Below are 12,362 nucleotides of genomic sequence, written 5' to 3'. Positions count from 1 at the left end.
TGTGGGAAGTTGGTACCAGAAGCATGTCACTTAAGCAGGGAGCAAGCTCACACAAATAGTCCTGTCTTTAAAAATGACTTTTCTGGTTTTTGGTCTCTTTGAATAGCTATGTACCTTTTTCATGAGAGAAATTTATGAATTTAGGGATTTGGGAAGATCTCAGAAGCTCTTGCCAGAGTACACTGTGTGCATAGAAGAATCTAATAGGAGAAGGAACTGGAAAGATAGAACGATCCATAGTTTAGATGCCTTTGAGAGCCAAAATAGGTTTTAGATTTAGATTTCACATTCTCCATTCTGAGTACTCCCTAGTTTTTGAGAAAGAAACATTCCACAATGATACTTTGATAACTCATTTTTACCAGACCAACCTATCACACACTAGTTTTTTATACCGAGCATACCAGGATCAGAGTTCTATTAGTCTGCACTTATCAATTAATAGATTATCCAAACATTATTCCTGTTTGAATTTTGGAAGTCAGATACAGCTACAGTTATATATACTGACATAAATCTTGGATTCTGAGGATTGTTGGTATTTCATAAACAATGAAATTGCTTTATTTTCCAGATTTCTCTTTTACCAATAATTAATTCCTGTCATTTCTCATAATAGCTTAAAATAAAGCCCTGCTTCCTCCATATACTGGTAGTTCAATGTACGCTAAACTAAATAAAAAAAAAAAAAAAAAGGTTAGGTTCTTTATCATTTTTTCCAAAGCTAGTTAAATCAGCTTAGCGGTTATCTAAAAGAGCTTTGCTTATTTTAACTGAACTATTTTGTTATATTCAAAGTCATCTTATACCTCATTTGGGTTTGTTATTTAACTTCTCAAGTTCTTTTTAAAATAGAAATGGTAACTTGTCATCTGTAGGGGGGAGAAGGTATGAGATATGACAATGAAAATAAAATTCAAAATTGAAATTTGCCTGAGATAGTTTATTGTTATAAACAAATTAAAGCCTACATGGATAGAATTACCAAGAACATAGAAATAACACTTTTTGACTAACAAATGGGGAACTCCTGAGAGCCATGCTGCAAAACTGGTAATATGTTAATTGTGTTTAGAAGAACCTAGTCTAAGAAAATTTACTTAGTGAAATGAACCTTGAAATAGGGCCATTGTACATATGTGGGATATTCATAAAATAAGATTACAATCTACCCCTCCCTTTAAAAAATGCCACTATGTGCCCTTTGTGGGGCCATCAAAAATTTTAAATTCTTTAAAACCTATATATTAAAGCTAATTACATTTCTTGGGTAGCTAGATAACCTATTTGTTTGACCTTTGTTCTTGAAACTTGGTTTAAAATCACAAATTCATGAACTTTTCTATTGGGTAGGGTTACAATTCAAGCTTAACACACTTTTTTTTTTTCCAGATAAACTAAGACTCTAGAAAATGAACTATTTTAGCCTATCCTATGCCTTATTAAGTTAAATAAATCTTAGAGTTTAAGTACTCTTTGGTGGCTAAAAGCCTTGCAACATCTCCAGATTAGTATTCTTAACATCTCCTTGAACCATTCTGTCTTCAGGATTCTCTGAAGATGATAGAGGAATTCACATGAAAGTGTATTTGTCCTGAACATAAAATACTCTCTGTCTTTTAGGAAAAGACTCCTTTGTGTTTATTTTAATCTCAGGTGCCTTTTTTTCTAATGTTAAAAACAGATTGCAGGTGGGAAATTTTCAATTAAAGATTTGAATGAGCTGGGTTTAATTTATCAAGGTTTATTTATAAATTAAATATATGTAAACTCAATATGACCACGGATCCAAGTAGGCTGTTTCTACTCATTATAGCCAATTCTATCTTAGGTTGGAAAACTGAATTACTCATGTATTAAACCAATTTCATGTTTTTTCCAAAAATAGCTATGTATTTTTATTTCTGAGTCGTACTATGTTCCAAAGGAATCAGTAATCATTACTTGGTATCTCGATGACAATATTCATTATTTTTCAGTGAAAATTATATTTATCAAGAAACACCAATGAGATTTTCTGGAGTCTAATATACTAGTGGGGGTTTATATGGGTTTCTTCAAATGTATGTTTTTCATACAGACTTGACAATTCATGAACTCAATTACATGAATCCTCTCTAATAGAATTTGCTGTACAATTACCTTAATATTTTTATAGATTTAGAGATTAAATGATGGCATTTTTATATAGTGTATGATTTTTTTTTCTATATTCAGGTTCTCTCTTTAGGAGCAGATGTCCTGCCAGAATATAAACTACAGACGCCACGCATCAACAAGTTTACAATATTGCACTATAGTCCTTTCAAGGCAGTCTGGGATTGGCTTATTCTCCTGTTGGTCATATACACTGCTATATTCACTCCCTACTCTGCAGCCTTTCTCCTCAATGACAGAGAAGAGCAGAAAAGACGAGAATGTGGCTATTCTTGTAGCCCTTTGAATGTGGTAGACTTGATTGTGGATATTATGTTTATCATAGATATTCTAATAAACTTCAGAACAACTTATGTAAATCAAAATGAGGAAGTGGTAAGTGACCCCGCCAAAATAGCAATACACTACTTCAAAGGCTGGTTCCTGATTGACATGGTTGCAGCAATTCCTTTTGACTTGCTGATTTTTGGATCTGGTTCTGATGAGGTAAGAGCTGCTTAAGAATCTTATTTTCTGAAAGATTGCAATTATAAAAGTGAATCTCTTTTAATTGCAAAAAACAAAAGTGGTTGTTTTACAAGCTTCATATATCTCACATACGAAATTCATTTTCAATTGAAAATGCTATAAAATGAAAGTGAACCATTTTGTCATTGCAAATAATTAATAATCATTTCTATTTTTTCTAGATGCTAAAGACCATCCATCTTTTAACCAAAAATTAAACTTAGAGACAGATGTTTCATAGCACATAGCATATTCCCAGGATAAAAATCACTACATATTAACCTCATGGGTGTAAAATTGTCAAAGATGACGATGCCAAATCTTAACTCAAAATTGTGGTTTGAAACAGAAGGAACTTGTTTTATATTCAGATTAAGTGAAAGAGGCATCTTCTGAAATGTCTCGTTCAAAACTCTTTCTCTTAAGTAATATCTAGATTGTAAAACACTTCTTGTGTTACCAATACTTAATAAAGCTGGAAACTTTAAGGGAATCTGACCGGTATATGTATAGTGCATTTTCTGGATAGAGAGTTCGTAACTATAGTCAGAATCTCAAAGGGTTCTTTGATCCAGAAGAAGTTAACCTCTCCCAAAAGTTCCCTCCAATTAATTGCCACTAATTTTTATTGTAAATGAATTTCCTGTATTCTATAAGGGAAAGATTTGCAGAAGTTGTGAAAGTAGGCCTAAGGAAGTAAGTTGAGAAAGATAAACTTGATGTGTAGAGTTTTAAAAATTCAATGTCCTTTTTTACCCAAGAGCCACTGAGTCCCTCGCCATCTTTAGTTGTTTTTGTTGTTTTTGTTTTTTAAGGGCAGATCAAATATAAAAAAATGCCCTCTGCAGATTGTGGCTTTCTGACCAATTAAGGTTTCAGGACAGGAGTCTTCTTCTCTGCCAAGAGGAACTAACAGGCTTAGAATTCTCTCCTAACAGAACATGCCTATCAAACTGTGGTTAAGTTATGAGCAGGACAATGGAGCAATACAGTCTTTCTGGATTCTGCAAACCTTAGACAAAGTCTGAAGCCTGACTCTCCTAATCTATAAAGATGATAATATCACCTTCCCCTTTTAAGGTTTTTTGTTGTTGTTGTTTTGTTTGTTTGTTTTTGTGTGTGTGTGTTTTTAATTTGAGACTCTATTGACATAATATACGGGAAACTCAGGAAAATATAAAAACAACAACAACAACAACAAAAACCTCTAGCTGCTGTTAAGCTAGTTGAATTTTAATGTTAGGTTCTAACTTTTACTAAAAACAAAAAAGTGAAATACTTCTGTAACTATACTAATCCTTATGAATTTCTTACAATGGGAGATCCATGTATTTATACTAAGTGCTTACTGATAAACGATAGACTAAAACCTCACCCTTTCAAACTTTAAAATATGTACACCAACAACAAATTAAATTTCAGCTTAACAAAATGAAAGAATGGTTGGACAAATAAATAAGCAAATAGGATTTTTAGAGAAAGTTAATTTACTGGTGGTGTTTAATCAATAATAATCAAACCAGCATGCATTTAAATATGCTGATTATAACCATTAAGATAGAATTTCTAGGAAGCAGTACTTAATTAAATTTCAGTTACTATAGCACTTGAAAATAATAAAATTCATTAAGAATATGTAATTCAGAAAAATCACTATTTCAAACAGGACTTCTAGTGAGCTGAAACAAGAGAAAATTTTATGTGATTTACATTAGCATGGGATGAACTAGTCTTGGGGGAAAAAATGGTGTCTGATCATCTTTCTCATGTAGCATTAAAGAAAAGGTGAAGTTTGCCTCAGAGAAAACAGTGCCAGTTCTCCACTTTTGTATGATTTCATGGATTAACCCATGTTCTCAAAGCTACTTCTCACTCTTTTAAGTCGTGATATGATATGGGAAGGATCCCACCTTTGCAATCAGACAGACCTGGCTTTGATTCTCCTCTGTGCCACTCACTTGCTGTATTTTGGCAAGATATTTAATTAGTTTCTGACCTTATTTCTTTTCTGTAAACTGGCAATAGTAAGTTCTTGTAATAATTAAAAATAACATAACATATGTATTGCTAAAGGTTACTTCTCATTCTAATCCCTTCAGATAAAAGTCCCTGTTTCTTAATGAAGTCTTTTTTTAAAAACTTTCATGTTACCATATTCATTCATAAATACTTTACTCATTTATTCAACAAATACAGTCATGCCTTGCTTAGTGATAGAGACATGTTCTAAGAAATAAATGTGTTGCTAGGAAATTTCATCATTGTGCGAACCTCATAGAGTACACCTATACAAACCTGAATGGTGTAGCCGACAGTACACCTAGACTGTATAGTATCACCTATTGCTCCTACGATATGAGCCTGTACTGTACAAACATATTACTGTACAAAACAACATGAGGTTAAATCAGCACAAGAGAAAACGATGCAATCAGGAGATATAAATACAAGATGTAGGACATTGCTGCTGGGGCAACATAACACAATGTTTTACAGCAAACTTTTTTCTTTTATAAGTCCAAAACTACACTCTAAAATAATGATAAAAAGTATAGTATAGTAAATACATAAACCAGTTATACAGTTGTTCATTATCATTGTCAAGTATCATGTACTGTACATAATTGTATGTGCTATACTTTTTTATTTGACTGAAGCACAGTAGGTTTGATTACAGCAGGATCAGCACGAACATGTTATAATGCATTGTGCTCTGACGTTACCACAACCACACATCACTAGGCAATAGGAATTTTTCAGCTCATTATAATATTATGGGACCACCATCACATAGGCTGCCATTGTTGACCTAAATGTCATTATGTGATCGATGGCCAAATTTATTGAAGTCTATTATCTTACAATAGTTATTAGATTAGCTAATTGCAGCTAGGAATCCTGAAGAAATGGGAGACAGAAAGGAAATGTTCTGAGGACAGTTACTGGGCTGCGAAGCACAGGAACATGAGGTGTGGTGGCGGGGAGTATGTTAGCATGAAGGATGGCAAGTGGAGGGCTGAAAGGGGCATAAGGGAATCAGATATTGGGCTGGGTCAGCTATGAAGGGTAAGAAGACCAGTGATGGACTGGACCACTTTATACATTTTTCAGGAGTGACAATGAAAATACTCCTTTTATATGCAAACCATATTAGATAACTATAATCAGGCTTTTCGGTACATAGTAATATTTCTGAATAAGAGTTTTTAGAAAGTGAATAAAATGTCATGTAATAAGAATATTAAACATATTCAGCATCTGTTTTTGTTTCTGGCAAGAAAAAGACCAAAAAAAAAAAAAAAAAAAAAAAACGCTTTCAGAAAAAAAGTGATCTTATATTCAAGTGGACCAATTTGGGAAGTTTCATCATATGAATATGAAAAATAACTCGGGGATTTCTGACCCAAAATTAAGTGACAAATCCTAAAATCATTAAGCTAAAGTTTATTCTGGTAAGAGATCATCTATCCAGTGTTCTTTAAACTGGGTTTCAGGAAGGTGCTGAGAGTCTCAGAGACTCTCAAGGTTTGACAAGCAGGACAAGCTGATAAGACTCAGAGACATCCACCTTCACTATAAAGAGTAACAGTTTTACATGCTTTACCAAGTACAGTTTCATGTAAACTTTTCATTATCTGCCTCTAAGTTTCCCATATTTCACTTATCTGTGGCAAATCTTACTTTCATAAATATTAACAGTTAGAACGTAGCGCATTCTGTTTAGCTAACTGCTTCATTAACCTCTTCCACCCCTGAAAATTAGTATTCTTTGATTAATTACTTTCTTTGTTGACCTCTCTCCTTTCACCCTTAGCTGTTATTTTTCATGAATCCTGAACGCAGGCAAGACTTTGAAAGCTAAGTAAAGTGCCCTTTGAATGAAAGTACTAATAGAAAAAAGCACTTTTTGCTCACATTGATGTTTGCTTCATTAATCTGATTGATGAATCATAGAATGGATACAAGGAAAAACTTAGCAGGCATCCATGTAGTATTATCATGATGTTTTTGTGTTTCATAATAATATCATTTACCTTTAGTGAGCTTTAATGTTTTTTGAGTCTCTACCAAAAACAACAATAAATAGACAATATTTTTCTAATAGCAATGAAAAGCTCAAGAAATAACATCTAAGGGAAAATTCTTTAATTCTATTTTAAAAATTATTGTGATGGGTTTAAGGATAGTTTTATCCCTATTTTAAAAAACTGAAAAAACCCACAAGGATAGATTTGCATAATATCTCAGGATTGTACATGAAATCAGGTATGCTGAAAACATTCTACTCAGCCAAATTTTGATGTCAACACAATCATATTATAAGGTGATTGTTGGTCCCATTTTTCACTTGCAGATAATATAAAAATAGTCCACTGAACTAAACGATGGAAACTACTAGTCTTCAACAAATCACCACGAGGAGATTGATCATTCTTTAGGCTACTCTCTCTGAGATTTTGGCACAATCGCTTCTCTCTGTCGTGCAATCTGGAGTAAAACACCTTAAATCTTTAAAGAGATATTTAAATTAGAAGAGGAAGAAAAGAGTTATTGAAGTGTTAAGTGTTATCTACAAGTTGTGCTGTACACAACTGTAGCTAAGAAAGAATGCCCAGGTGTGTTAGCAGCATCTTGATAACAATAGAAATAAGGCCAAGTCATTTCTCACAATATCAAACTAGCATGGGTAGTAATGCTTGAGAACATGGCTTTGACTGTTGAAGTCAGTATTCACTCATCCTTGTGAAACTGGTTTGAAACTTCATTATGTACCATATTTCTTAAGCTTTTATATTTTTTCCAGAAAAGGTATCACTTGTATGTTATTATATAAGATATATTTATTTATCTCCTTAGGAAACTTACTGACACCTAGGTTTTTTTCTTATTTTAATATAATTCTAGAAGAAACCTCAGAGGTTTCTTTGGAAAGAGGGCAAAAAGGAGGTGGGTGGCATACATAGCAGATTTGATAGCTTTTCTTTTCATAACATCATTTTAACTCTACCATCTTTGCAGCCAGAAGAGTCATTAGTACTTATTATCACAATATGTTATAAAAACAGCTCATTTGTTTTGCAGCATCTCATTTCATTAACCAAATAACTAGAGAATTTTCATATTTTATTTACTTTGAGGTTCAGAGAGAAATTTTGTTCCAAGGACAAGAAGTTTTGAATAATAATCCTCAAATATTTCTGATTTCTCACATGAGAAAATAGGTAACGACTAGAATGAAAAATAAACACACAAAGTTAAGCTGTGAAATATAGAAATGATAACAAATTGAACCAAGGTGATTCCTGTTACCAGAGTCTGAGCTGTCAGGGCTTATAGATAAAATCCTTGTCTTTAAAATCCCTGCCATTTCCTGTGGGGGCTGCAAGGCCAATGTTGGAAAGCCTCCACTTGGGATATCTAGGTAATGCATCTGGAAAGTGTGTAAGCGCTAACAACCCGTTTCACAATATAAAGTTCCTGCTTGCTGATGGAAACAAAAGTATATGTGATGTTCAAATAAAAACATGAAAAGCTACCATTTATTGGGTATTATCTACAACCCTGCAAGGTAGGCGTCATTATGCCCATTTACATTGAAATTTGACACTTATCCTAGGTGGCACCCTGGCATAGAAGCAGTATTCAAACACAAGTTTGTCTGTTCCAAAGTCTTTGCATGTAACTGCTAAGCTAAAATATTGATAATACAAATAGTAGAAAGTTGACATTTCTCCAAGGAAACCACCTAGTACTAACTTAAACTCTCCATTTATTCATTGAGAAGAGGTATACTTTTAAGTTTGTGAAAGGAAAAAAAACAACTATTTCCTCTTTTACACCATGAAAAATAAGAACGCACCACTGAAAACAGAGAAGGCTCATCTCTCCACACATTCCAAAATGAGCAAAGATTAGAGTCCAGTTGTGACAAGCAGATCTCAACTTCATAAGCCCCTCTCACCTCTAGAGTGTTCCAATACTAACTGAATTAAAGAATTCAGGGAGATTCAGGCATCTCCCTTTCCCTTGTGACCACTATAGCCCAAGGGGGGAAAATGCAATACTTATTATAGCATTTTAATGAAAATGTTTTTCTTGATATTTAGTGCCCTTTTTCTACCATGTCAATATGAATAGATATAGAGTGATAGTTATGCCATGAGCTGTTTCTTTAATTAATATATAAGTATTCTCAACTCAGTTGGATGCATTTTGTGAAATAAACACCAACAATGAACAGATAAAATGACTCAATAATTGATTGGTAAACACCATGTAACTATGGAATAATTATATGCCCTGTGAATTATGTAGTACTTATAGTTGACATTATTTAGAAAACTTAAGAAATCAAGTTGTAATTTGTACTTATCAGATTTCAAGTCCAAACAACCAGTTAACTATCCTGTTATTATATGGAAGTGTCCTATCATTAGATACCTGGTCAATAATAATCATGTAATTAGTTACACAAATCACACCCCAAAGCGTACATAATATCATTGGGATAACACAAAACAATTTGTCAATTTAACACACTTAGGAAGAAAAAAATGCATTTAAATATACTGCCTAATGCATGCATGTGATCATCTAATATATTTCCCAGTTGTCTGCTTGACTGGCTCCTTTTCATTATGCAATTTTTTCCCAACACTAAGGTCAGCTCCTAAGCAAGGCCTTCTTTGGCCTTTCTTTCTAAAGTGGTCCTCATTCCATCCAATGCTCTCAATCACTCTATCATTTCACTTTGTTTTATTATCATCATGGCACTTCTCATCTCTGAAATGATCTTATTATTTGTTTATTTTAAAAATATTTGTCTCTTTCCAGTAGACAGTGGACCTTGACTCTCTTCATTACATAAGACACTTTGTCTACTAAATAACAGTCTCTATTATTATAGAAAGCGACCATGTATATTTGTTCAACACTCTAGGGCCAGTATGGCACTTGCTAGGCACACCAGTAACACACTGGAATGTTTGTTGGTGGACGAACGATTTACTGAGTATCCATGATGTGCAAGGTTCTTGGTTAGAATATGAAACAAGATAGACAGATTATTTGTCCTATGGGTCTTGCATGCCAAGATATTTTCCAAAGCAAAGGTAAAGTTAAAAAAAAACAAAAACAAATATACAGTTATCCTCAATGCTACTGTATTGTTTTAACTTGTTTCTGCCTACTTAGCTTCACAGGAATATACATTGAATTGTTTACCAACTGTTTCTGATGATACACATTTACTTCCACAGACAACAACATTAATTGGTCTTTTGAAGACAGCTCGACTCCTTCGTCTTGTGCGAGTAGCTCGCAAACTTGATCGATACTCAGAATATGGCGCTGCTGTGTTAATGCTCTTAATGTGCATATTTGCCCTGATTGCTCACTGGCTGGCTTGCATTTGGTATGCAATCGGGAATGTAGAAAGGCCTTACCTGACTGACAAAATTGGATGGTTGGATTCCTTAGGACAGCAAATCGGAAAACGTTACAATGACAGTGACTCAAGCTCTGGACCTTCCATTAAAGACAAATACGTCACAGCACTTTATTTTACCTTCAGCAGTTTAACCAGTGTGGGATTCGGGAATGTGTCCCCTAACACGAATTCGGAGAAAATATTTTCAATTTGTGTCATGTTGATTGGCTGTAAGTACATTTCTCTTTCATTATTTGTTAGGATAAAATGATATCACAAAATTGAGATCTCTAGCATATTTAAAGTAAGGAAAAGAAAAACATTATAGAAAATTGTAGAAGTAATGGGATTATATATTTGGGTATGCTAGTCTATCAAATCTGATTCTCTGTGTGACTGGGAGACACCAAAGACTTTCAGGACCTCAGATAACCATGAGCATAAAACTGAAGTGACATGGGTGTTGGGATTCAGGAATTGAAATTTTCAGTTCACTTTTATTGCTGTAAAAATATGTGTGTGATTTAGTACCAGTAGTTATTTTCTATTTCAGGTTGAGGCCAGATTAGAATGGGAAGTATTACTTTACATTATATTACTAGATGTACCAGATAGAGAGATAGATAGATGTTAGATAGATAGATAGATAGATAGATAGATAGATAGATAGATAGATAGATAGATTTGCATACATACATATATATCACTACTACTAATTATAATGTAATTTTATCTTTTATATCTGTATATATATAATATGTGTGTGTGTGTGTGTGTGTGTGTATAATTTCCCGTCATTGACTACAAATCCCATTCCCTGTGACACTATGCCAAGGCCTAAGTGATTGACCTTTACCTTGTAATTAGGTAATATCACTGAACATTATTTATAAGGTTCATTCTTTGGAATAAGAAAAATATCTGTATTAAACTAAGGATGTTTTCATGTTAGTATATATATATATATATATATATATATATATTTTTTTTTTTTTCTTTTTTACATCACACTGTGAACTACTAAGATAACCTTGCTAATATCAGGCAGCAATTAGCAAAAGTTTGGTGAATTTACAAAGCTTAAAAAGAGCATCATCCTTAGATAGTGTACAAATTAGAAAAGATCCAGAGAGTTGATTCTCAGTTGTTAACATATTGACTAATGAGATGGCCTTATCTAAGCTTTATTTATAAAACTTAAATAGATTCACCAGTTTATTGTCCACTTTATTTAAAATTTACTTTCAATATATATGCCTTGGTGTTTTAGTAACATTTGTATAGTAAAAGAACAGTATATTTAAATAACTCTTAAGATATTCTACAAGTTCAGGCTCAGTCTTGGCTATAAACGTGGAAGTAATATTGCACCCAGAGGAAATGGAAGTGAGGCCTACTGGAAAATAATAGAAAAACCCATTTCAGAGAGATTGAATCTCTCAGAGCAAAGGAAACACAGTCCCATTCAGTCTGTGATTACAACAGCTAGTAAATATTTTTAGTGGTTATCAACTTTAGTGTCATAGGTAGCAAACAAAGAAAAGGAAAGAAAAAGGTTATTTTTTTTGTTAGATACCTATGTAAACATATACCTATATCTATATCTACATATATACTTGTGTTGTAAGAAAACAAACCCTGCATTTTAAAACTTAGACTTTGTAAAAAAGAATTTTTAACATGCACTGAAGTTTAACCTGTTCACCATTTAGGAATCCTTGCCACTTCTGAGAATTAAGTGAAAAACAGAACTGTTTATCACGTGAATTATTTTAAGTTAAAGAAAACTCAGCTCTTTACTTGTTCTACACCTCAACTCTAATTCCTAAATCAGGGGAATCATTGGCAGTTTTGATTCTTCTTTTCTTCCTTTCTTTTTTATCATTCTTTCCCTCTATCTTTTTTTTTCCACTTTTTCTTCTTTTTTAAATATGGCACTAGGGTATTTCTGTCATTTCTTTAAGAAGAATACGTGTCTCCTGCAGATGAATTTCATATATTTTAAGAAAAGAAAAATCACTCTAGTCAACTGAGTAAAATAAGAGACATCCAAGTTCCATATAATATCCTTTATTTGAAAAACAAACTTGGTTCTACAAACCTTAATCAAAATGGGATTATGTAAAGCTTAATGTTACACAGGAAAAATTTATAAAAATTCCCAAAGAATTCTATCATGACTTATTATTCCATGAATTTTAAAAAAAAAGGTAAAATTAAGATTTGAAACTGAACAGTAATAAGAATGCCACTGATATTTGCTTACCCG

The 12,362-nt window shown here is 33.0% G+C and overlaps 1 protein-coding gene across 4 annotated transcripts in view; it reads left to right on the top strand.

Moving 5' to 3' along the window:
- Window positions 1-12,362, top strand: part of KCNH7 (potassium voltage-gated channel subfamily H member 7) — a 441,540-nt gene that overhangs the window by 368,196 nt on the left and 60,982 nt on the right. For all 4 annotated transcript variants that reach the window (XM_081052826.1, XM_081052825.1, XM_081052824.1 and 1 more), the window contains 2 exons: window positions 2,218-2,643; window positions 9,924-10,323. In XM_081052826.1, coding sequence (XP_080908952.1) covers window positions 2,218-2,643; window positions 9,924-10,323 — 826 coding nt within the window. The remainder of the gene's footprint in view (window positions 1-2,217; window positions 2,644-9,923; window positions 10,324-12,362) is intronic.

Source organism: Rhinolophus hipposideros (genome assembly GCF_964194185.1).
Source record: "Rhinolophus hipposideros genome assembly, chromosome: 6".
Classification (NCBI taxonomy): Eukaryota; Metazoa; Chordata; class Mammalia; order Chiroptera; family Rhinolophidae; genus Rhinolophus; species Rhinolophus hipposideros.
The sequence above is the reverse complement of the archived record's forward strand: the minus strand, read 5'-3'. Positions and strand labels throughout refer to the sequence as shown.